The sequence below is a fragment of the Lytechinus variegatus genome, chromosome 3 (assembly GCF_018143015.1).
Source record: "Lytechinus variegatus isolate NC3 chromosome 3, Lvar_3.0, whole genome shotgun sequence".
Classification (NCBI taxonomy): Eukaryota; Metazoa; Echinodermata; class Echinoidea; order Temnopleuroida; family Toxopneustidae; genus Lytechinus; species Lytechinus variegatus.
The window spans coordinates 65,543,314-65,571,085 of NC_054742.1; the positions used below are offsets into that span (position 1 = coordinate 65,543,314).

The 27,772-nt window shown below is 33.7% G+C and overlaps 1 protein-coding gene across 1 annotated transcript in view; it reads left to right on the top strand.

The window, feature by feature from the left end:
• Positions 1-27,772, top strand: part of LOC121411695 (endosome/lysosome-associated apoptosis and autophagy regulator family member 2-like) — a 62,891-nt gene extending 35,119 nt beyond the window's left edge. The window contains exons 14-24 of the mRNA XM_041604523.1: positions 5,362-5,429; positions 8,800-8,947; positions 9,751-9,886; positions 10,906-11,006; positions 11,814-11,933; positions 12,569-12,675; positions 14,059-14,103; positions 16,267-16,408; positions 17,155-17,322; positions 18,136-18,304; positions 21,912-27,772. Of these exons, the coding sequence (XP_041460457.1) occupies positions 5,362-5,429; positions 8,800-8,947; positions 9,751-9,886; positions 10,906-11,006; positions 11,814-11,933; positions 12,569-12,675; positions 14,059-14,103; positions 16,267-16,408; positions 17,155-17,322; positions 18,136-18,304; positions 21,912-21,998 (1,291 nt within the window). The 3' untranslated portion in view covers positions 21,999-27,772. The remainder of the gene's footprint in view (positions 1-5,361; positions 5,430-8,799; positions 8,948-9,750; positions 9,887-10,905; positions 11,007-11,813; positions 11,934-12,568; positions 12,676-14,058; positions 14,104-16,266; positions 16,409-17,154; positions 17,323-18,135; positions 18,305-21,911) is intronic.

The following is a 27,772-nucleotide window of genomic DNA, read 5'->3' on the forward strand; positions in this document are numbered from 1 at the left end:
GAAAGAGTTGAACCGATATTAACAAAATGATCATTAAATGCTTGAGCGATATCACAATCTCCAACTACTTTATCATTGTTAACATTTATACTTTCAATAACAGTTTTATTGTTCACTCTACCCATTGCTGTATTAATAATATTCCAAGATTTTTTAAGATTGTATTTGGCATCCAGAAATACCTTTCTATAATACTCATTTTTTATACATTTTATTTTATAGTTAACTTTATTACGATAAGACTTGTATTTATTTTCTCTATATGTAGTAGGATTTTTGATAAATTTCTTGTATAACAAATATCTTTTATTGCACATAATTCTCAAGTCATCATTGAACCATGGTTTATCTTTACGGCGTTTACATTTGACATTAGTTTTACAAAAACATTCATCATATAAATTTGAGAATTGATTTAAAAAAGTATTGTACATAATGTTTGGATCACTACTATCAAAATTCCATACAATCCTTTCTAATTTCATAATAAAATCATCTATATTAACATCATTTATTTTGCGCCTCGTAGATACTGTATTTTTTTTGCTGATATAATGACTATGAATACAATACACAGGGAAATGGTCACTTACATCAACCAAAAAAATACCAGAATAGATATTGTTTATATCATTTGTAAATATATTGTCTATTAAAGTAGTAGATTGTCTGGATACTCGAGTTGGAATATGAATGACTGGATAAATCGATCTGGTTATAAATACATCTAAAAATTCACTAACCTGTGGGCAAGAATCGGCATTTAATAAATTAAGGTTGAAATCACCACAAACATACAATAATTTATTTTCTTTGGAAACTTTATTTAGTACTGTAGTAAGAGATTCTAAAAAATTAGGCAATGATGAGTTTGGCGGTCTATAAATTACGCTAAATATTACATTTTTAAATGATGATTTAATTTCAATAAAAATACATTCCATAAATTCCGAAAAAAAATCTAGATCACACCTATGTACAAAGTAAAAATCATTTCTGATGAAAACTCCTACACCACCACCCCGGCGATCTTGGCGGGAGTTACCAATGAAATTGTATCCATTAATATTATAACAAGGATCATTACATTTTAGCCATGTCTCTGTTACACCTATTGCACAGAAATTAAAGTCGAGACCATGTAAAAAGGTAACAAGATTATCAATGTTCTTCTTTATACTTCTACAATTAACATGTAGACAAGAAAATCCTTTTCGCAAATCAATGTTAGACTGTTCTTCATGCAGAAACGTGATAAATTCATTTGGCATAAAACAATTTAGTTGGGGACCATAAGAATTATGTTCATCATTATCAATTGGAGATAAAAACTTGGATATATGAATAAAATTATCATTACTCATTGCTTGTCGATTATGGAAGCAGGAGACCGTCAAAAACACGGATATACGTCGTGTCGTAATTCAATTTACTACACGACGTAAATAATTACGTAGTGTAGCAATTCGAATTACTACACGACGTAAATAATTACGTAGTGTAGTAATTCGAATTACTACACGACGTAATTCCGAATTACTGCCCAACGATTTAATGTCATGACGTTAAATGAATTAGTGTCGCTACATCAAATAATTAAGGTCGTGTAGTAATTCGAATTACTACACGACGTAAATAATTACGTAGTGTAGTAATTCCAATTACTACACTACCTAAATAATTACGTCGTGTAGTTAATAATTACTACACGACGTAATTCCGAATTACTGCTCAACGATTTAACGTCATGACGTTAAATGAATTAGTGTAGTGACGTTAAATCAACCAATGAGACCGTTCGTTATATGAGCGCAATGCGAAGAGCTGAGTACCGGCAGGAAGTTAGTTGGATGTTCGACATTTGATATTCAAACTGTGAAGTTGGTTTGATATTCAGGTTCGATATTCAAACGCCTGTGAAGCTGGACCAATATTGCCACGGACCCGATCCGCATAGTACTGCCCCCCCAAAAAAAAAATGCTCTACAACCGAGAACAATAGGAAATGATAAAAGGAAAGAAAGGAAAGAAAGATGAAAGATACGTTATTTTATGCATACCATGTCAAAATCAATCTCAAAGTTAAAGGTTTTTTTTTCTCGCTGGCTCGAGACTTATTACGAAGCAAATTTTTGCTGCATGCGCCATTGTGTGCCCCCTCTTTTTGTTCTTATCACGCATTGAGCTTCGCCCTAATGCTCGGGGCACAATCATAAAACATCCTGTTCATACAATGATATGACCCCTCCGTTCTCCCTTCTCTTTCTCTCCCGTTCCCCCTCCTTTTCTTTCCAATCTCCCCTTTCGCTTCTCTCTCTCATATTATGTATTCTCTCTTTCCTTGTTTTTTTTTTTACTCTATCCACTGGCGGCACCAAGAGATTAGTCAGGAACGTGGTTCCCCATGCTTGAAATATTCCGTTTTGTTAATTTTAGCCCCCCGTTAATGTGCATGCGCCGGGTAACCGAGTCAAGTTCTACAAGTTAGGGTAGGTGGTTACCCCGGATAGACCGTCGGGATATTCCTGGGGACCCCTTGGAAAAAAAATAAACAAAATGCGATAAATAGCCCTTTATTCCTTTAATTTTGTTAATTTGAGCCCCCTAAATGTGCATGCACCGGGTCAAACTAGTGTTTATATGGTTGCCCGAGTCGAGTTCTACAAGTTAGGATACGTGTTACCCCGGCTAGGCCGTCGGGGTATCCCTGGGGGCCCCTCGAAAAAAAAAATAAAAATAAAATTTCTTGCCCTTTTATTCACTGACGTTTGTCCCCTAAATGTCCTCGTACTTGGGCACGCCAGTGTTGTTATGGTTGCCCGAGACGTGCTGCACCTGTAAAACCCCTGAATATATTTGAATATCGAATGTTGGTCCAGCTTCACAGGCGTTTGAATATCGAACCTGAATATCAAACCAACTTCACAGTTTGAATATCAAATGTCGAACATCCAACTAACTTCCTGCCGGTACGTTCCTGTACAATACTCTGTAGTCTCAGCTCTTCGCATTGCGCTCATATAACGAACGGTCTCATTGGTTGATTTAACGTCACTACACTAATTCATTTAACGTCATGACGTTAAATCGTTGAGCAGTAATTCGGAATTACGTCGTGTAGTAATTATTTACTACACGACGTAATTATTTAGGTAGTGTAGTAATTGGAATTACTACACTACGTAATTATTTACGTCGTGTAGTAATTCGAATTACTACACGACCTTAATTATTTGATGTAGCGACACTAATTCATTTAACGTCATGACATTAAATCGTTGGGCAGTAATTCGGAATTACGTCGTGTAGTAATTCGAATTACTACACTACGTAATTATTTACGTCGTGTAGTAATTCGAATTGCTACACTACGTAATTATTTACGTCGTGTAGTAAATTGAATTACGACACGACGTATATCCGTGTTTTTGACGGTCTCCTGCTTCCATAGTCTATATAACTCAACATCAGGCATATTTAAAACATTTACAAAACAGAATACACACAAAAAATAAGCAAAAAACAAGGATAACAAGGAGAGTGTACAGTTTAAAAGAACCACCAGGAGTTTATTATTAATAACAAGTTTGACAATCTGAAAATAGAAGGTAAAGTTTACTTCATATATGTAAAAAATAAAAATAAAAATTAAAAAAAAAAATGTAAGGCTCTGTATCCATAATATGTAAATCCAATAAATTGGATCTAAAATATATAGAATAACAAAAGGAGTCAAAAGCAAGGAGCCATGTATAACAGATAAATGACATATTTATCAGCACGAATCCATGCATTTAGTAATATGTCTTTAAACAGTTAAAATGTATATACAGTCTGATGAATACACAATTTGAATAAATGGAGAAAAATATTAAATGCATAACTAAGAAAATTTCAGAAAGTCTGGTGTAAAATTACACAGTTTCAGGGGAGTCTGTCTGTGATATCACACACTCCTTATATATTATATTCTGTTTTATGTTTTTGATGAATATAGCTTTAGGGATGAACAAGCTCTTACTGATTCACAAAAAAAAAATGAAAAAAAGGTGACTTGAAATGTTCCATGAGCAATAAAACGAAGTACTACTTTATTGGAGGGAAAATGAAATGTATATTTAAAAACAATGACATAAATCAGATATGATGAGTGTGGGATGTTATGGGCTCTGCCATTTTTATACGACCATTGATGTGCATATTATTGCTTCGGTTGTGTGCATCTAACTGAAATTGAAAATGTAAATGGAAGGTCATTATACTTTGATAAATTGTTGAATGTTTTGCTTGTTTTATTTATCTTTATTTATTCAACTCAATTTTTAGTTGATATTGGCTTTTTAAGAGGATACTTAAATGCATGAAAATTAAATGTCACTACTTGAATGTATTATCACCACAAAACAAATGCTAGCACAATTTTGATTCTTTGATTCATATGTTTTCCTTTTTCATCAATTATTATTTGTATCATGTGTGGTGAAGAAAATCTTATCAAATTTTATATACAGTATATATATTTTACATTTGAAAAAAAAAAACTTTAATTCCATATGTGCATTGTTATTATTTGAAATTACTTTGATATGTAAAACCCCTTGAAAAAAAATCTGCAGTTGAAGTTGAAGCTTCTTTTTAAAATCAAAATTTGTTATCATTGGCATGTATTTACAAGCTCTTTTGTTATCCTTTTGACAGTGAGGACACATTGCAATCATTACCATTGTAACTCATGAAATGTGTAGCATATATATTGTATATGTAGGGTAATGTCAGAAGTAGAAAATGAAATAATGGCAAGATTCAACAGCTGAGAAGCATGTTAAAGCCTGGTTTTCGTGGAGTTCACAGACCTTTTGTAATGGACATGATTGTCAAGAAATGACAAGGTCCGTTATTAGTATTTTATTTGAAAAACGTGCATCAAATGTGCACCAAAAGCGGTATTTACATGTAAGGTTTGGAAGCTTTGCAAATCTGTTCACTGGAGACGTTATACATTTGGAGTAGATATAAGCTTTTACTGGTGAGAAATGTGAATGTTGGACTTTTCAATTTATTCGCATCCTCAAAACCGACACCAAATGTCTGTTATCCCCATGAAAACCATTGTTTACCTTTTTTTTCAAAAAAAAAATATTGTTTTTGAATAACAACTTGGCAGTAATGATATAAACTTTTGTGAAACCAAACCCAGATACATGGAATCACATAGAACACTCAAAATATCAATTGCCGATTTTTCTTTTAATAGTTTTCCATGCATGATTCACCCTCCCCTCCCTCTTCCTTCCATTCTAACTTTGATTGATTGAATGATGTTCATGTATGCCTCTAACACCAATGCTTTGCTCTGCTCAGTTGCATTCCATGCGGGCCTGGACAGTATATTGATGAAAATTCTAAGCGCTGTGAAAAGTGCCCCGAAGGTAAGTTGTTGGGATGAGTAGTGAAGAGATATCTCGGTAGAAAGATCATTTGTAAAAGTGGAATATTTTGCTTAATTTCAATGACAACAAATACTGTATACTGTAGGGGAGACCAGGGTTAGTTGGAACATGGGGTAAGTTGAATCATTGTAACTTACTTTAACATCTGTAAAGTAAATTTATGCAATACTGCCCTCAGTTTATTGTTATTAATAGTACAACTGTTGTATCATCCATAACAAATTGAGGGCAGTATTGCATACATTTACTTTACAGGCGTTAAAGAAAATTACAATGTTTCAACTTACCCCATGTTCCAACTAACCCCGGTCTCCCCTACATGTTTATACGCTCACCAGACAAATTTTTAATTTTGTATCATTTTGTCTGTTTACATTTGTGAATTGCAAACCCGAGTTACCCAGTCTGAAATAAATGTATTCAATTCAATACAATTACTTTACAGTGTAGAATTAAGTGTCATTTTCTTGCAATACGAAGTATAAACTGCTGTAAATGTTTATTGTATTATTCAGATTGATAATCTGGTTTAAAATGCCTCCCAAAACCCTAAAATATTACTACATTAAACTAGTCTGAGTGTAGATAATTAACTGCATGAATTTTCCACTTCTACATTTGATGTGACTACATGTATATTCAATTATTCCTAATAAAGGCATGTATTGACAAAGGTGCGATAAGTTTGACAGAATGAGTTGCCATACATAATGTTATTACATGTTTGCTGGTATTCAGGTTTTATAGCTTAAACTTAAAGGTTCCTCTGGCCTCTACAAGGACTGAATAAATGGAGTGATAAAAACAAACAGAACACTGAAAATCTCTCTTAAATCAAATGAGAATTTTTTTAATTTCATATATTTATATAAATTAAACGATTGAAACATTTGTATTCATTAGTGTGCAATGAATGAAATGTTATATCCCTCCCTGCCCCTTTGCTCATGTATGTTCTGAAATTTTATCGTTTCACTTTTCATACATATACATCCGTATTAAAAGAATATCTACCTTGTAGGTTTTATCAATGAAAATCCTGCATATTGAAATAGGGGTCTGTTCTGTTCACATGTTTGGAGCTGTACACTGCAATGATTCAAAATTAACTACAAATGAAAATGCATGTTATTTTGAGACTCCATCAATTTGTGACAAGGTATCGTTAATGCCATCAGTTGACTCCTTGCATATTAATGATAAGAACAAATGGTAACTAAATGATTCAAAATATGCTATAATATTATCTTTTAAGATTTTGATGAATTTGTGTTTTCTTTTGTTAGTTCAATCATTGCATATTGATGATAGGTGCATACAAATTTATTACCAAAATATGCAAAAGTCAATATTTGACAGATTTATTATTTCTTATTTCTTATTTTCAGTGTTTATTTCATTATATGCTAATGCATTATATTCTATTTGCATTAATTACATCAATTGAATAATTTGTAAATTCATATATTCATCTTTTCAGCTTTGTTGATATTGACAAATTGTATATTTTGTTTCTTCTCATTTAAATATATCAAATACTCAAATCATGGTATTACTTTCAAATGTACCTTTGTCAAAACAGGCCCATGTGTGATATCTGTGTTGTTGTATTATTATATCTTTTGTTTTGTTCTGTTTGTTTGGTCAGCTCCTTTCTTTATCTAAACTACATGTATAAGGGGTGAGGATCTATTTACTCTTGTGTGATGCAAATTATACATGAACATAAAATAGCCACATTATTTTGTATTCAAGCGATATTGTGCACAGAATGCAAGCAAAATAATTATTTGACACTTTGACATCTTGCAGTATAGGGAACTTAATTTATGAATACATCTCCAAGTAATGCAGATCATTTCAATTTTTCAGCCAAAGATTTCTTTGTTTTTTTAATATGCACAGTGAGATTATTTGTGATTACTATTTCCAAGGAGAATTGTTTTAGAGTCTGGTTAAATTTTCAATATATTGCCAAACGTAAATTTTAATAGTGAGTGATATTTTTTAAATTCTAACTGTATATACACTCCATCTTCCATTGATACATGGATAACTGGTATGCCTCTTCAACTTAAAAATTCATTTTACTTGGTTGTTACAAAACGTAAATTTCTTATATAAAAGACCTGCAGTATAAATTAATACACATTACCCAGCTCCTCCAGTTTTCATATGATCTAAAATGAATCTGTCCAGAACAATTTCTTGATTTAAATAGCAGAATTGTAGTCATCACTGGAACTCTTGCAATGGGGTACAATGTAGGAATTACATGTAATGGTCGGATTGACATTCGGATATATAATATATGATTACATTAACACAAATTGTAACCAAAATTAAAGAAAGAATTTAGTGTTGTGGGCCTTCTTGTTTAGCACAATCTTACTTTCTCTGTGAGTCTTATCGTTTGTACTGTATTGTGTTATTCTTATACATGTACATGTATGTACATTGTTGTATATTGTGTAATGGGATGTTTTCCTCCCCTTGTTTCCAGTCTATTTTATACTTAAATATTCTGTTAACAATAATTTGCACTATTTGTTCCCTATATTTGATGATTTAAAACCCATTGAACCCTACATACATGTATGCCTGCCTGAATAAAAACCCAGGCGAGGATCTTTGCCAAAATGGTATACTGTTGACATCAAATAATGTTAAATGGGTTCAGCTTCTTTGTGTGTGTTTCAATTATGTATGTGATACTAACAAATCTGTGTTATAATCAAGTGTGCAAGTAATCATTTTTATTGCAAATACATGTATTTATAAAACCGGAATTTTGAAGGTTGGAAACTCAATGGTCACATAACATTTACTTTCCATTTTGATGGATGTGGAGTTACTATGTGAGAAAATTTAGTCAATATGATAGAAAATAAAAATAAGCATTCTTTGTAAATTTTCTTGAGAATACCAAGTGCCCCATTTCATAAAACTGTAAGTAATCTACTGAGAATATTTATAAATGAAATTTACCATCTCTTTATAGAGAAAACATGTCATCAGAGTGTAATTCAGACATTCCTTCGCACATTAGGACAATTCTAAAAATCCACAAACAATGTGAAATATTTTTAACTTGATGGCATAATATAATGACTTTATGGCATTGAGAAAGCAGTATACATGTATATCAAAGTAATTACATGGAAAGCACAGAATCTTGAAACATTATGAATCAAGACTTCAAGATTTATTCATTCTATTTGATAAAAAAGCGGATATATATATATATATATATATATTTGATCTGTAAATGTTTAATTTCCCCTCTTCTTATTGTTATCTCTACATGCTAAAGCTTATTCTCTCTCCATCTCTCTTATCTCTCATCTAGATACGTATGTTCGAGCGAGTGATCCTGTAGGAAAGGCAGCTTGTTTGGAATGCCCATCGGGTCTGAAGAGCAATAGGGGTGAAAGCTGCTACAGTAACTGCCATGTCCGACTCAACGAAAAGCACTATGACCTGGTCTTGCTTCAAGGGTAAAGTCAGTTTCATTTTAATTTCATTGCACATTGACAGAATTCATAATCAGGGAGTATCCTTGATACGCCAAATGGCGTTTTGCTACTCCTTCATATCCCATTCATTACTTTATTTTCTTGTTATTTTGTCTTAATTTTACAATTGTCATTGTTTTATTTTATTGAATTAATTTTCAGTGTATTGAGTGTATTGCGATGTGGAAATAAATTGATTTGTTGAATTTGAATTCATAGCTCTTGTTCCTTTCAATTAGAATTCATTGGATTGGAAATAAATACAATCATGAATGAAAAGACAAAATATGCAATACAAGACTTGAAGATTGAGATCCTAAAGCTTTGTCATGTGTTGGGTTTGGTTATTTAGCTATTATAAATATGTTTTAATTAGGGCCCCTAAAACATGAATAGATGTAATCAATATTCAAAATCAATTGTAATATTTAATGTTTTGTTATTGGAATCTGTTTAAAATTGTGTCTTTTAATGTAATATGGTTCATATTTATGCCTTAGGTCTAGCTTTATTGACATAATCTATCTGCTATGTTCAAATGACTATTTTGCACTCTAAGATGTGTATGTTAAAACAGCATTGTATTCAAGTTTTCTGCAGGTTTATTAACCTCGAAGATTGAATGTCTCTCAAAAACGGTGCAATCAAACCTTTTTTGGTAATAGAGCCCCGATTTCTAAAAAGTCCTCCGCATTGACACTCTCATTCTGTTGATTTATTTCATTTTGATATTTCTTGTCAAATTATTTAGTCATCATTGATGATTTTCTCTTCTCTCCCATCAGGCAACAATCTGTAATGTCAGGAGCAAGCTTCCTGACCGAGGGCAATGCTTTCTACTATCACTTCAACTTCAGTCTGTGTGGCAAAGCAGAATCAAATCTCGCCTCCTGCATGGACAATTCCTCTGCCATTGGACAAGTGAGTACTGAACTGTCAGCTTATGACAATATGGTAGTCAGAAACACCTGCTTAAAAAAAAGGAGAAGATCTGACCAATGCGACAATGCATTATATAACGCATGCAATGGGAAATGAAGTGTGACCATTAGTCACAATATAATATTTGTGAAACATCCCCCGGAAATACCTTTTTGTCTCACCCATCAGATGTGAAGGTGAGACAAAGGGATCCAAATGTCATCTGTCCGTCACAAACATTATTATGACAGATAATTTTGCAACTGGAAGACACTTATCAACCAAACTTGGTTTGGAGATGTGCTCAGGGGAACTGCATGTTATGCTGCACTCTGAGGTCACGCGGTGAGGTCATGGGTCATCATGAGGTCAACGTTATAGTATACATGCAAGACTCTCCTATGACACATAACTCTGCAACCATAAGTCACTTTCAAACCAAACTTGGGTTGTAGATGTACTTAGGGGACCTACATGTTATGGTGCAGTCAGAGGTCACATGGTAACTGTCGGATAAAATGGGACTTGTCGGATAAAACGTCTGACAAGTCCTTTCATGAAACGCTCCCCTGAAGTCATTCCAGGTCTAACGTTAAAGTTTAGTTCCAAGACACTCTTATGACACATAACTCTGTCTCACTTTTCAACCAAATTTAAAAAACTCTGTTATCTTATTATTTTTATCTAAATAAGATCATTATGTAACCAAATCTTTTACTGCACCTGTAAACATATTTAACCTTCACACATGTAAAATATCAGTGCAATGATGTCATTCATATCAAAGGAGTGGGGTAGGTGCAGAGGAACGGTGAAAGGGAGTAGCATTTTGTGAAACAGCCCTTCTCAAATATTTTTTGGTATTAGTATTATATTCCATACCAGATATTTCACAATTAGGTTTCGATACAATTCTGTTGGGTGGCAAAGGAGATCGCAATGTTTCTATTTCTATTTTCACAAGTGGGCGGGGCACAATATTGCTAATGCCTTGTTTCATTTTGTCACTCATCTAATAGGTTGTAGATGAAGGGACAATGGTGAACTCCTGGGTGTGTCGGTCAATGATGATGCCTGGTAGCGATGACTCTAAATACATGACCGCCATCAAACCCATCAGGTAACGATCTCATCAATTACTTCTTCTTAGAGTGTGTTTGTGCATTAAAGCAGTTACGAACCATTCGCCATCTCGAGCCCCCAACTACTCATACCTGGCCAATTTCCTGACCCATAATGCTAGTGTAGTCTACTAATATAGACCCACTGGAATGATAACATAATAATTAACTACATGTACTCAATACATTTATACTGCAATAATTATGTTACCAAGTAGCAAAACAATCACTTTTCCTCTCAAAACATTTTAGTTTCTCTATACACAAATCTCAATTTATTCACTGTAGTACTAGTAGATATCTATATTTTAAGACTATGTATTTATAACACACAGTTATGAGAGACCACACATAGTTCACTCCCCCTTTAATAGTATATACATGTGTCACATGAGGAATGCATGGTATTTAACCAGCTCGGATGGTTTTTCCCCTCTTTCATTTTTACATGGCATTCAGTGTATGGTATTGCTGTCCATTTATGTCTCATGATCACATGTAGATTTATGATAACATTCATTCTGTTATTTTATGTTCATTTGAATAATTTGTAAAATACATGTATTTTTTTGTAATTGGTTTGATTTGCTTCAATACAAGCTTAATTCTATATGAAAAAAGTAATTTATATCATGGATATAATTCCAATATTATTTCATTGTAAAGAGCTTTGAATCCCTTGTTAAAAGCATGTAAATATGACAAATTATTGTTAATATGATGTATTTTCTTAATTGTGACTTTGTTCATGTATACATTTAGTTTATGTCTTTTTTTGCATTTTTATTTGTTATATGACTTTGTAGCCTTGGAGATACCCTACTTGGAATCAACGATGGAGATAGCCTTGGTGACATCACTGATACCATTATTCTTCAACCTGAAGAGGGCCTCAAGGATCTCAAATTCTACTACCATTCACCACAGTAAGTCATCACACACAGCCCTGTTTCACTAACAACTAAAATCAAATTTAAGTGAGATGGAAATAAATTTTCTGAGAGTTTGATCAGTCATTACACCTAGCTTTTTTCAATTTTAGATGAGATTTTAAAAAAATTGTTGAGATTCATGGGTCTAGTTCTTAAATTTGTGTCAAAATATCAACCCTATCAGTTTTGTTCCTCACCTATTGAAGCTGTTGTTTATATGAACTGTATGTCGGTTTTCGCCAAAGAAGAAAGTGGGATGTGAATATTGTTTGACATTATATGACAATTATCGAAGGGAATGGTATTTTGCCATATTTTTTAATTTGCAATATTCCGAAGCCCTAATCAAATTTTAATTCAATTTTTTTTCAATATGATTCAGATTAATTCTTTTCTTTATAATGAAAGAAAAGATCATAAAATTCTGCATTAATCTACAAAAACTATTATAACAAGAAAAGGAGGACAATGAAACATTTAGAAGAAGCATTTAAATGAGAAATATGATACATGTACATATATACATGTAAGAAAATAAATGTACAATAGAATATGAACCCATGCACATGTCATCACACACAAGTATACCAAAACGTCAATAAGTCAGAGTATTCTTTCTTTTTGAACAGGACAACCAAAGCTTGCCCGAATGGACGTTCCACCATCGTAACGCTCCGCTGTGATCCCAGCGAAAAAGAAACAAACAATATAGAATTGCCTGTAGCTTGCCCAATAGGTAAGATCCTTGATCTCGGTCCTGTAACACAGAGGTAGCGATTAATCGAGTAAATGAGTAATTGTACATTGTAGTCAATGTAATCATAAAAAAATGTTCTATGATCATTGCTAAGCTTTGTGTTAGAGGGCCCAGACATTCTTTTTCTCATTCACATTCTCATTAGTATGGTGTATTCCAGGAGAGGACAAGAAAGGAAAAAAAATGTTCTTTGTCATAATTTCAAGTAGCACTTGTACAGCTTCTCAAAATATACTTATTGTACTGGTAATCAACAGAAGAATAAGACCACAACTTTACAGACCTAATTTGTCCACCTAAATACAATCGGATGTAATTGCAGTTCTACACTTGTGATTTAAAGGCATGGTCACACCGCCCGAGCGTTGTTGGAGCGGTCGTGGAGCGGAGAGAAAAAATCATCACCGTGACCATGCCTTTACACATTTGCACAGCTTGCTTAAAAGAAAAATCTGTGCATAATTATTAAACATTTCTGACTATACGTGGATCACAATCATGCACTTGGAACATGCATTCCTATGTTGGTATAAATTTCCACTTCTGTGAATAATTTGTGCACTTACTTCAGAGTGGAATTACACATAACAATAATGTAAAAATCATCTCCAGTGCTATTACTGTTTGCATGACTTCCTGTCAGTTTTTTTTCTCTGATGTTTGGGAGGTCAGGGACACTATAGCTGTAATATGCATGCTACTTTTTTAATTAAAAGCTTTCTTCCAGGGGCATTTTTCATTGAATTGTCATCCGTATAGTAAGCCAAGCGGGAGGACAATGATCGTCTGTCTAGAGACGTACATGTTTGCTAATGTACTGCTTTGATGTGTGGACTTGAAAATAACATTAAATATTGACAAGATTTTATCGGACCAATATCCTATTTAGGTACAAACGACACAAATATGAGAACAAAACACTAATCAGACATGTGAAATTCGTAGATGGGTTAAATTGTGGGCTTTTATAATTAAGTTTCGATGAACGCCTGATTGGACAACGTCCAGATGCATGGAATTTGCACGCATCTGTTCTAAAAGCAGACTCGTGGAAAGAGTACACTGGGAGTCATCATCCAGCTTAGCTTTGTATATCGACTTCTAGCTGTAGTTACAATTCTTTCATGAAACAGGCCCTCTGGTCCACACACTTTCGAATAACATTATTATATGATATAAAGTTGAACGGCCTAGTAAATCTCACTAACAACCCTTTTAGGAAAAAGGAACCGGACCACTTTTTATGGTTTGGCTTCTCTTTCTCTTCTTCCAACACTGCAATTCATCATTTACCTTTGAGCTTTATTATGAACTTTATTTGAAACTGTGATTTTGTTTTGTGGTGTTAAATGTTCTGTGCAGCCGTAGAGAGTAACAATATGAGAGAGACGACAGTAGCACAAGCAGGTAAAGTCTTATGTTACATCCCCATGCATGGTGTTTGGTGTTAGTGGAGTTCCAACAGTTTTACGGTGGGGAAAGTTTTGCTTCGCAGGGCATATGCTATATATTATCATAAATGAGGCCAAATTTAATGGTAACGTCTTACGTTACATTCCCGGTGTTAGCAGAGTTGAAGTTTTGACATGTTGGTGAAAGTTTTGTTTCGCATTTGCTATTTATAATTGTTATTATCATTAATGAGGCCAAACTTTATGGTAACATCTTATCCCCATGCATGGTATTTGGTGTTAGCAGAGTTGAAGTGTGAAATTTATGAAGTTTTGTTTTGCAAGGTGTATGCTGTAACTGTTCTCATAAAATGAGGCCAAACATCTTTCGTTACATCCCCACGCATGGTATTTGGTGTTAGCAGAGTTGAAGTGTGACATTGGTGATAGTTTTGTTATGCAAGGCGTATGCTGTAATTGTTCTCATAAATGAGGCCAAATCCAATGGTAATGCGTGCTGTGCATGTATGTTCCCATATGAATACAATATATTCATGGTTTAGTGAACATGTGCATGTTATTGGATGCTGCAACAATTTCACGTGCCTCTGCCTAATGTAGGTGATATATAGCAAAGTGGAACCTTATGCTGTAACAGCCCACTGTCAAGATTCTATCTCATTTCCCTGTAATGATAAGCATGTGAAATATGCAATGATTTTGTGGAAAAAAATCCAATGAAATTGAATTAACTTGTGGTTTTTACAAAAGATTTGCTTGTTCATTGTTTTTTTTTCTCAAATTGTTGAATGTTAATCTTATACTTACAAAGTTTACTTTAATTTGTTGATTTAATAAACTCCCATACAGAAAGGAGGGGGAGCAGAAATATGTTTGAAGACCTATTAAGTGTATAAGACATGACACTTCTTCAATTTACTTGTATTTCAGATTTTTTATGGATCTTATTTATTGAACATTTTTTTAATGTGATATCATTACCATCATTACTACAAACATCAAAATACAAAAAAAAAATAATACTTCTGAAAAGACGTTTTACTAATCATTTCAAATCTGCTAGTAGGGTCCTTGTTAATTGCACTTCATTCATACATGTACATGTAGATGTGATAACTTACACATTTTAGGGGATTTTGGGGTACATGTAGTTTGCACTTAATTCAGAGATTGAAAGTGAAGAAAAAGCTCGTTACACTAGTTTACCAAATGCTGATGTCAATAATGCATACAGTTTGTCCTATCCCACAGTTTTGTGTTTTTTTATTATACCTTTATGCGAAAAGCCCAAATACCTTGAGTCACATGTCTATTACTGAAATGCATGCCATTATCACAAAGTTGCACATCCCAAGTTTTAGCACTGTAGAGGTAAATGTAGTTTGTTTTTGTTTTTTGGTTTTACTGCGGCGTCATAGCTGCATATATCATGAACATATTTATTGTAAAGAGTAAGAGATATTTTTAGTCCTTATCATGCATATTTTGTTTGAAAAAAATTAATAGACCTGAAGGCCCACATTGCATTTTCTTTGTCGAATTAAATCCTAAATACTTATTGCTCCAAATAGCATCATGTGACCAAACATATTCCAGCTACATGTATAATGGTGAAAACTAAATGCCCATGATAAAAATTTGCTGGGCTGTGGCATCATAGGGATGGAATGGTGCATCATTCCATCGTTGACGTCACATGTCATGCGATCTCTCAGGTGCACCTCTGGACAACGAGTTTTCTCTTCTAGGAATTCCCGTGATGCGTCAGTGCATTAGATTCCGCTGAACAAAAAGCTGCAAGCGCAGCGCATGATCTCGATATTTTCTAGATCAGGGATGAGTTAATGACTAAATTATCGAGATCTGTCATTCTGATTTCTAAGTAGGAAGGAAAACAAAAATGGACCAAGGTTTCTTAAAGTAAAGAGGGAATTGGTCATTCTCTGATGGACTGGCAATATAGCTATTTACCCCTGGGAGCTTCACTCCTCCATAGAAGAGCTATTGCCAGTCCAACCCTCACCTCAGACAAATAATTCCCTCTGTGGTGGGATTTGAACCCCGGACCTTACGGTTCAAAGTCTGGAGACTTATCCACTGAGCCTTTACTTCATCCTTTGGTAATAAAAGATTTGTTTGTTTTTGTATCCCCTGCCAGGTACTTGTGATGGATGTACATTCCACATGCTGTGGACTAGTCAGTACGCTTGCCCGGTCTGCACCAATGATGATATAGTGGCTATCAAACAGGAGTGTAAGCACGGCCATCAGGTCACCAAATATGTTTGGAATGATACAGTGTAAGTACATGTACTTGGTCAAAGTAGGTGACCCAATGTTTTGTTCCAGTCATGTCTCTGACAGTGTTGGAAATAATTGTTTATCAAAGCCAAAACTGCCTTTAAAATCCTCCAAATGGCATGTTTTATATTTTAAGTTTGGGGTGACTATCTTTTGTAATGGCCCAAGCATCTGCCACAAACAATATTCAAGAATATTCAGAAAAATAAATTTTAGTAGAAATTCTACCTATGGCAGAATACCAAATTGTATTTACCGCATAACTGTTCCACAAAAAGGAGCTCTTGAAATAATTACAAAAGCCCCTGTAGTTCAAAATTAGTTATAGTTCTCCTCCTCACTTTTAGATTTGTTATTTTTCTTTGTTGTTTTGTGAAAAATTGCTCTTTATTTCAATCCGTTGCTTACTAGAACCAGCTGGTCCATGCACACTGTCTATTCAATTCAATTAATTTAGTTTCACTCGTCAAATAACAACTATACAAGTTACGTGAAGAAATATGGACTGGTGCAAAGATCTGATAGCTCTTATTAGTCCCAGCCCAGTAAATAACGGACATGGAAGGGATACAACATACAAAGAAGATTACATACAGAAGGGAAAACAATCCTAAACAAAAGCGTTTATAAAGTGTTTACCTTTCTAGAAGAATGATAGAAAAAAGGAAAATGGACGAGCATGTGTGGAGGTTCAGAGATGGTCATATAATTCTGAGACAATTTCATTATCTTTTTACAATTGCAGGAAATGTGTTGGTGGTATCACGTTACCCGAAGACAAGATAACAGAATGCGTAGTGCCCCCATGGTACAGCCAAGTTCCTTTATACGCTCAGGTGGCCATAGCAGCCTTCGTAGGGTGTGCCATACTCCTCTGCGCTATGATTGTCTGCATCTGGAAGAAAAATAGAAAGTGAGTACATTTGAATTATATCAGAATGGTAATTCCAAAGAATAATTTTCTTTTCTTTTTTTTTGTATGTCTGACTCCCATGTTTCTCCATTTTTACTTCAGGGTCTCGTTTCATGAAGACGTGTTACAATAACAAATACACCATTTCTATAGCAATTTTACAATCAACCAGTCAAATTGATGGATTTCAGTAGCTTTTAAACTGTTATTGAAAAGTTGTTGTTATGACTTTTTTTTATGGAATGGGCCCTTGCTCATGGATTGTTCCAGCCATGATGATGTGAGAGCATTACAACTTTTCATGTAAACTGAATTAGAAAAATAGAGGTGGGTCATTTCAGGGAGGTCCCACATGTACAGGCTCCAATTTGCATACTTAATGGGTTTGCCCGGCTACCAAAAGTACATTTGATTGTAAAAATGTAAACATGTAATTGCTTGATAACATCAATATTTACATAAGGGCCCCAGTCTCACAAACATTGGCAATAGATTAAAATCACATTCAAATGAATATTGATCTACAATTGTCATTTCTTAACCATACAAATTAAGATCAATCACAACTTAAGATTGATCTGAATGTCAATTCTGTGCAAGATGAGGCCCAGAATTCATGCAAGATGATATATGAATCACTGAATAAGATCAAATAAAATCTTCCTCTATTCGATTTGCTTTGCTCGTAGCATCCAAGGATTCTTCCTTCTCTATGCCTAACTAAAATTTGATTAGAGAGCGGCAGATGTAGATTAATTAATGAATTTTAATTATTTGATTAAATATTTGATATTGTTCATACTTCCCCTACAGACTTGAATACAAATACCAGAAGCTGGTGAGTTCAGCATCGGGTGAGCTTCCTGCCGCAGACTCCTGCGCTATCGATGAAGACGACGAGGACGAGGTCCATTTTGAGGATGGAAGTAAGAACTCAAGATCCTTCCTCAGCAAGTTCAAGTCTCGTGGTAGCTCAGACAAGGTAGGGCTCCATCCTAATTTTTTGTTTTAATAATCTTTTTGTCTCGCCTGCATAGCAGAGCAAGACTCTAGGCGCCGCTTTTCCTATGGCAGTGGTCGCGTCAACATTGAAAACTTAACCCAGGTTAAAGGACGAGTCCACCCCAACAAATAGATAATTTCGAAAAGAGGAGAAAAATCCAATAAGCAAAACACTGAAAATTCATTAAAATCGGATGTAAAATAAGAAAGTTATGACATTTTAAAGTTTCGCTTAATACCTGGTCAGTATGCAAATTGGCAGACTGATGACGTCATCCCACTCACTATTTCTTTTGTATATTATTGTATGAAATATTCTAATTTTCTCCTTGTCAAGTGAAACAAAGTTTCATTTCTCCCTGAAAATGTGGAATTACCATTATTTTAAAAGTTTATGGTTAAGTTAAGTTGGTCCTTATTGTCAAATCTAAAAAAAATGAATATTGAATTATTCAAACAGTAAAAAAAAGTTGTGCATTTAACTGTTTTGTGAAAAATAAGCGAAACTTAAAAATGTCATAACTTTCTTATTTTACATCCAATTTTGATTAAGTTTTCAGCGTTATATTGGTTTGATTTTTTTTATCGATTCAAATCAACAATTGTCTGGGGTGGACTTGACCCTTTAAGTATTTCAAATGACATCTTGAAAGTATACATGTATGGACCTAGTTCATGAAAATTGGACATTAGGGTAATCAAGTATTACTGAACTTTCTACCTGAATTTTTTAGTCATATGACCAAGGTCAAAGGTCATTTAGGGTCAATGAATTTAGACCATGTTTGGGAAATCAACATCGAAATCTTTTGGAATGTCATCATAACTTATGAAGAATATGGCCCTAGTTCATGAAACTTGGACATAAGGGTAATCAAGTATTCCTGAACATCTTGCTTGAGTTTCATGTCACATCAAAGGTCAAAGATCATTTTAGAGTCAATGAACTTTGGCCATTGTGGGGGTAATTGTTGAATTGCCATCATAACTTTGAAAGTTTATGGATCTAGTTCATGATACTTGGACAAAAAAGTAACCAAGTATCACTAAAAATCCTGTGCAATTTCAGGCCACATGACGTAGGTCAAAGGTCATTTAGGGTTAATGAACTTTGATCATTTTGGAGGTATGTGTTGAATTACCATCATAACTTTGAAAGTTTATGGATATAGTTAATGAAAATATGGAGGTAGGGGTAATCACTGATCATTATGAACGAATCGTAGGTCACATGATCAACGTCAAATATCATTTAGGGTCAGTGAATGTAGTGTTATATTATTATATGAATGGTGTTTTTTGAGAATAATTATTTCATAGTCGATTTCAAAGTCAACACTGCTGCTATATTGAATCGCGTAATGCAGGTGAGACTGCCAGAGGCTCTCCACTTGTTTTAATAGGGATGTAGTTGAGGGTGGTACTAGTACTGTCACAAGGTTGCTGGAGAAAACTTCCCATATATTTGCATATTCGGCCCGGTGGCCAAGGATATGGCCGAAAATATGTGATTCGTGGCCTCGAAGACAGCGTCCACTATATCTATTTTTATTATTAAATTAACATGATGACATACATGTATTTACAAGATTGGAATCATGAAAAATAAGAATAAAATTGGTAAAATACAAATGAATGGAGATACTGTACACTGTACAAGTATACAATTATTGAAACAATGCAGCAGTAGTATATGTCCATACTACACATGAAAAAATGGAAAAAAAAAGTGAACAACAATCCTCTCATGATAATCGATGTTGGTGGCGCATGTATTATGAAATGCTCAAATTGTAAATCATCATAGTTTATAGAATATCTTACTATCTTGTCTCATTTGGCACTTCATGGTTACATTGGTCATGTAACTTTATGAAGAACTTCATGATACAGTCCCACTACTATGGTTTCATGTCTCCTCTGATCCTTCCTTGTTCCTTTCCTATCATTACAGGAACATGCATACATGGAGGATGCCCTTTTGGCCATGCACTAGAAAAACAGTAAACTCAAATTTATTCATGCATGTCCATTTTTTTATTCACTAACAATTGATCAATTGTTCAGTTTCTAACAGCTTTTACTTATTTCAAAATTATTTTCATTTGCAAGATCAAATTCTTTAACATTTTATTTGACTCATTTTAAATGCATTTTGGAAATAACTGATTTTAACATTTGTGTTACAGAAAACTTTAGTTATAAGTGATCATGTAGCTTTATAGAAAGGAAGTTGCTCCAGTATGTATGCATGGTTTCTTAGTACTTTATTATTTGGTTTTCTTTATTTTTTCATTTCATAAACACCGTTTTCTATTTTCTTTTTAGTTTGCGATCTTAAAGAAGCTTTTGTAATGTTTTCTATTTGGTGATGAAGGGGATGTACTTAGTTTCTCTCTCCACTCCCCCCCCCCCCCCCCCCCGATAATTGATCATTCTTATCATTTATGCATCATGTGTTCATTGTTATGTTTATTGATAATTTTATTAACAAATCAATGATAAGTGTGAAAATGGGAAGGAAAATAAAAGCTTATTTACTTTCACCGTAAATGGTGCTTTGAAATTAAGAAAAGGGCAGGCCTTAAATGCGAATGAAAAATTGAATATTCAAGTTTACATTCTTCTTTGGTGTACAAACCGGTGTGTTGGCTCTGTTGGTAGAGCATCCATCTCACAGCCGTGAGGTCGGGAGTTCAAACCCTGGCAGCGTCAGACCTAAAGACATTAAAAGATGGGAGTTGTTGTTACCCTGTTTGGCGTTCAACGATGAAAGGGATAGAGCCTCGTCAATCTGGCGCTGCACAGTGGCTGCCGGACCCATGATCAATTGGGCAGAGCAAATATTCAGAGTATTTTGTGTCATGTCTATTTCGAACAATAAAATATGGATTTTCATTTTTCATTTTCATGTAACACCCGTATAATGTTCATCGCTGGATTTTTTTTTATTCACAGCACCATTTAGAAACATTGGTAGATTTTGCATGATGCCTTTTGAGGGAAATTGTAAAATAGGTTTTGGTGCAGTAAGATACCCTAAAAGGGGTTAGGGCACTCAAAATGAATCAGAAATGTACATGTACTTAACGTATAAATGTAGTTGTCATTGGTGCATTTGGGTGTTACAAAATGCACCAATTATGACAATATGGAAACAGCTGATTCCTAAGATTTTATCATTTTGCACTGAATAAAATGATTTTTTTGCGTACAGATTAAAATATATATATATCAGGCTTATTTACCCTAATTATACAAGTGTTATTATTTCATTAATGGGTTGCATTTGCATTGTATTGCATTGCTTTAGATTGATATCCTGATGACTGTAATCTAAGCCTGTCATGGTATTCTACTATGCTGGTACATGTATGGACAAAATTCACTGTAATATCACAAATGTCAAGCTTATAAGATGATGAATTCTTTGCAACTACGCAAAAATTCACTGCCATCTCCTTTAAGGTTTTTTCTATTATTATTTTCATTTATTTTTTTATAACTTGTTTGAGCACTAATGGTGTTTTTACAACCAAATGTCTGATTTTCTCCTATTTCTTGTTCTGATCCATTACCCCTAACAGCAAGGATTACTGGATGGGCCAGACATGGAAGCCTTCCGTATGAAGGATCAACCTTCAATTATGACTCCACTTTCCGAAACCACATGATGATAGCCAGGTCACAAATCCATCTCATTTCATTCACAGTATTTTAGTTAGTTAGGTTAAGATGTTATTATTTTAAGGTACTATTTTGCACACATAATAAAAAGAAATTGTACTAAATCTATGTTTTAATAGTAGTAGTAATGGTATATAGTACTAGTAGCAGTAGAAGTTGTAGTAGTAATTATAATAGAAACAGTGAAGGAATTAGATTTTTTAAGTAGTGAAGTGACTCATTTCTATATTATGAACTGTTCTTTGAATATTTATTTCGCTGGAAGCATTTTCTGTTTTGCTTTATTGAATTCAACATACATGTGTTATTTTAAATTGCTAATGTTTAACAGGCTGATTAAACATAGCAGAAGATTATTTGTGTGTTTTGGGGAATGTTAGAATATGGAAGCTTTAAAGTGATATCGACCTGACTAGATGGCGAAATAAATTGTCTTGTCATGCCTAATAATGGCCTTAGCATGTGAAAATGGTGAGACGCATGATCTTGCCAAGTTAACTTGAAAGTGTTTTCCATTGACATGGTGAGATGCATTATTTTGCCAAAAGTTAGTGTTGTCATTGACAGTTATGTTATTACCAACAGTATCTCTGCATGTTGACTTTTTAAAAGTACACTTGGCGTAAGAGGATTTTGTCGCCTTCCCGCACAAAGGCCGTTAGTGCACACTGTTCACGGCACGATTGAGGCCTTTCCGTGGGAAGGCGACATGCAGTGCGCGCTAATTGCCTTTGTGTGGGAAGGCGACGCACAGTGCGCGCTACCAGCCTTTGTGCAGGAAGGCAGCGATTTCTTGTCATGTACAAATTCAACTATTTATCTATAAATCGACTTGATAAGATAATGTATCTTGGCATGATAACATATAATTCTTTATAAGTTGATGTCGCATACTCATCAAATGGATGTCACTTTAAAGCTTCCGTATGTAGGATAGTGATCATTCTTCGTCACATGCCTGATTTAGGGACACGGAATGAGATTGGAAAGATATCTCAACTAGCACTATTTAAAAATGTCACAGTTAGATATCAGTAGTAAATTTCAACTTTTTGAAATCTAAGTGACTCTTCTCAGAGCTCCATTGCTCACATTGTATATTCAGTTGATGAATATAAACTTGCTGATGTTCATACTGATAGTCATTGGTGTAAGCAGTATTGCATGTTGAAATTCAATCATTCCTGTATTTTTTCAAATGTATTTTCAAAAACCTTTTCACATTTACATGTAACATGTAGATCAGTTAGAAATTGGCCCAATTTGAATTTGATTCAGAAATTGTATTCAGTGGATGAATATAGAGAGGCCAAGGCTTCTATACATTCCAAGCTTGCACAATGAAAATTCTTGCTGAATTATTTATTTGATAAAAAAAGGGTTATCTATAATCTATTACCCTTTACATTTATTTTCTTTTTTTGTCGTCAATTCTTCTGGTTTGAGTGAAGAAATATTTTAGAAATGAAAAAACTGTCTTTTTATTTCATTCAGAGGATTCCCAAATTTCAAAGTTACATGTAAGAACATTGCTTCCCTCATAGTTTAAAACTGTCTCATAAATCATTTGTATGAAACCTGTGCAGCTTCAAATATTTTTTTTCCAATAGTGTTTCTTTGTTTTAATGACAACTCAAACCTTGAGCCAAAGGATTTTTTTTTAATTTTAAAAGTAATTAGGCTAGATTATAAATATGACCAACTTAAAACATTATATATGTTAACACGCTGTTTCCAATTTCAGTCGAATCCATATGTATGTATGTTATCCTGTATAAAAGAAAAATGTAAGCACTAAGTATAGAAATAGAATGCAAGTCTACGTAATGATCCATTCATCAAAGGAGATTTGATTTTTTTATGAGTCTTGTTTAGATTCATACATGCAGAGTGACAATATTGAAATAAATAAAAAATATTGAAAATATCATTGACTTTTATTGATGTGATGAAATATTTCAGCAGAAGTTATTTGATTGTATCATTTTACTTGGAAAAATGAAATAATTTTTTTCATCATTGTTTTATTGATTTGATGTAAAAAAGATTAATAATGTCTTATTTATATTAATTTGACTTTTCAGCAAAACAGACACTCTTTTTCTAATGTTATGCAACACTCCACTGTGTGCCTTGATGGTATGTGTTCAGTGTTTTCTTGCATGGTTGATGATGGGATAGCGATGAGACAAACTTTATTTGAAATTCAAAACAATGTTTTTGAAAGAGAGATGTGTTTCAATTGCTTTCATTTCCTTGTCTCCAATTTCTTATTCATGTACAAGTTCTAATTGATACATGTATGACTAAGCATTTGTTCTGTGTGAGAGTTTTTTTTTTTCAGATTAATAGAATCAAAGTGCTTATATGGCTGTTCAAATTACTTTTTCAAGGCAACAGAAGTTGGCTTTGGTGTGAAATTTTTGTGTAGATATGAACAAATATACAATATGGACTTTTTACGCCCTACCCTTTTACACTCTTATTTCAGGGGCTCCATTGAGTTTGTGATGCAAAGGAAACGTCATTTGTGTGGAGTAGTGCATGGTTTATTTTACTTTGTAATTTACTATTTTTTCTATTTTCATGTTTTATTTCAAGTAATATTTAAAAAAACTAAATCTGCAGTTTTAGTTGTTGTTTTTTTAGTTTTGTGAGAAGTTCTTAAACTCTGGAATGGAATGAAAACCACACATTTGCCAACAACATCAGTGATTATTTTCTTCTATTATTTTGTATGCTTGCTTCTTGATCAGGAAATAAGTTTGATATCTGATCAAGTCTTTATATTTGGTACCACTGGTGGATCGAGGGGGGGGGCACGGGCTGGCTGTGCCCCCTTCCCTCCCCCATTTTGAGAGGCACGATTAAAATTTGTAATGTAAAAATGATGTTAAAACAGAAGTGTGCCCCCCCTTTCAAAAAATCCTGGATCTGCCCGTTTGGTACTTCTTAATCTGAGTATGTGCTGTTTTTCATACAAGGGCAGGAATTGATGAGGATCCCGAAGAAGAGGCAAGGATACTAAATTGGTTTTAATTTTATTCAACATGTGGAGATATTGTAGACACTGCAATAATGCCCCTGTGCAGCTCAGTGCAGCATACATGTACATCTGATGGGCACATGATTTTAATGTGTATGTTTAATTAGTTTTAAACCATTGATGAAAATATAAAAGAAGAATGGATTACATGTTTACCTCATTTGTCTTTTTTTTTCTTTTTATATATTTTTTTTTGGGGGGGGCAAAGGAGGTTTATTAATGAGCATGGTGAGTGGTTTGATTTCTCTTCTTTTTTATTAACACTTTGAGCATGGGTGTGAGAGTTCAAGTATGAAGCTGATTTTAAGTACTTTTTATGCCTTTTCAGCTTTTTTGTGAATTTCCTGTGTACGAAACTCAAGGAGTTTTTGTGATTTCAGCCATTTTCAGATGTTTTTATTTGTGGTCACTCAAATTAATAAAGGTTATTAGAGGTTATTTTTTTCTTATACAGTATTAATCTGCTAGTTTAGGGAATCAATGAATTTTATTTCAGTCTGTGGGAAGAAATGAATCAGTATTTATTTGGGTATTCAATCAATTCATTAGTGCAATTTTACTATTATACGCATTGTGCATGCTCAGGATTAGGGTGTACCAGTGCTGTAATATTTGCAGGTGAGCTATAGAGCTTGTTGAGTGCATTTGCTTTTGCTGAAGCTGTAGTTGAGATAAATCAACGAGATCATTTGTTTTTTCTCTTCGAATGCACATTTTATGGTATATTTGATGAATATAAGCATGCTTTATTAAGGTGTGAAACAAAAAGCTCACTTCATAATATGCCTTCAAACAGCCGCTGCTGTTGCAAATTTCCCATGATGTGCAAATATTCATATTATGCACTGTAGGCAAGGTCCAGGGTTCAAATCTCTGTGCTGCCTTTGCATCCCTGGCAAGGCATTTATCTACATTTGCAACTCTCCACCCAGGTGTAGTAATTGTGGACCCGGTAGGATGAAATTCCTTGAATACTGGAGTACCTTATCGGGGTAGCCGTGCTAAAGCTTAACATGCTTATACATGTATGAAAAAATGCTATATGAATATAATTATGCACTTAGATTTCATTATCAAGATCATTTATATTATGCATACATCAGCCAGGTATGATCTGATACACAGTAAGTGTGCATTAATTATTATATACCATGGTCATGATTTTTCATCATCTATCAAATGAACAGTCTTATTTATGCCTCTATAGGTCATGAAAGACGACTATGAAGGCATAGAAGCTTAGTCCAAATATTCAAATATAAGGCCTGTATTCTGAAGTCGGGTTTAAGTCAGACCACGGTCTAACCCTGTGCTAGAATTATGGGAAGCCAAAAACTCAAAAATTCTGCCTATGTTGTAAATTTCTGATATTTATTATTTTGTTTCACTTTGCTTTCATAATGAAGATAATAATTCAGTAATCATTCTGAAACAGTTATAAATGATTTGAGCGCCATAAGAGTTAGTAAATTGAACATGTACTAATAGAGATTTGTGTTCCAATTGGCTCATCATAGTTAAATAACAAATTTAAACCAGGTTTTAATGTAAACCCATGTTCAGAATATGGGCAGTCTAGTTTGAATACTATTTGCCATAACTGGAAAGTGATACTTCTATTGTGTGAAAGTTCAGTTGGTCAAGCGATGGTTTCGCAATCCAGTGACCCGGGTTCGATTCTCACTTGGTGCACTAGTGACCTTCGATCAGTCTTTTATCCTCATCACTAGGTCCCTCGAAGAGGACCAAATGCCATCAGTCTCCTGGTTGCTTGCTTACAAGCATTCTTGCTTTCTTAGCAGGTAAAAAAAACTCACCACCATCTCTATCTCATTGCATCAAAAGTTAAATTGAGCCTTGTAGGAATTAATAAGCTCACAGTCTTACAAGAGGTGCAAATTTTTTTTCAAGTTCATAAGTGGAACAATTAACCACGCAACACTTGTTGCAACAAAGTTGTTCATGTCATACAACATTTAACAAAGCTTAATATTTTCGTATTGGTGCAATGGTTGAAAAAATATCCTTTCTTGCTTGTATTCAATCCAATTATCTTTATGTCATTAATGTCTTCTCAAATGTGCAATCTAACAAAAAATTGAGTATTTTAATATGTTTAATTATTATTTGGGTATCTGTTTGTGTTGAGGGTTAATATGTTGACTAACAGGGATGTACGGTTATTCATGTATGTATTTATGTATATATGTATGTTATAAATGCCTTGATCTTAATGTCTCTTTGAAAGGTGTTATGATAAGTGTAAAATATTTATCTCAACACTATATTTTTTCTTAAACATCACTAGTAAAGCAGGGTTATTAATTACAGGTTTTGTTTTGCTGATGTAAAAATGTGCATCGTTCAATTCTAATACACTACCTGTAAATCACACTTGTTTTGTTCAATGTTCAGTTTGGTGAACAATATTTCTTATAAAGTAAATAGCACAAAGTATGATCAAATACATGTATGTCAACAAAACTACATTTGGGAACTATCAATAAATAATTTGGTACAAATTCCTTTCTTGACATTTGAAAAGAATGTGTCTTTTTCGTAAGTTTTTTTGTGAATTGTACGAAGACAGCTATGTGTATTTCATAATAAAACTACTATATTCATATCATTGTCAAGGGCATATGTGTATTTAGGGACATGTCTTTCCTTTTCTTTTAAACTGTCTAATGAAAATAAATAAGACATCACACAATA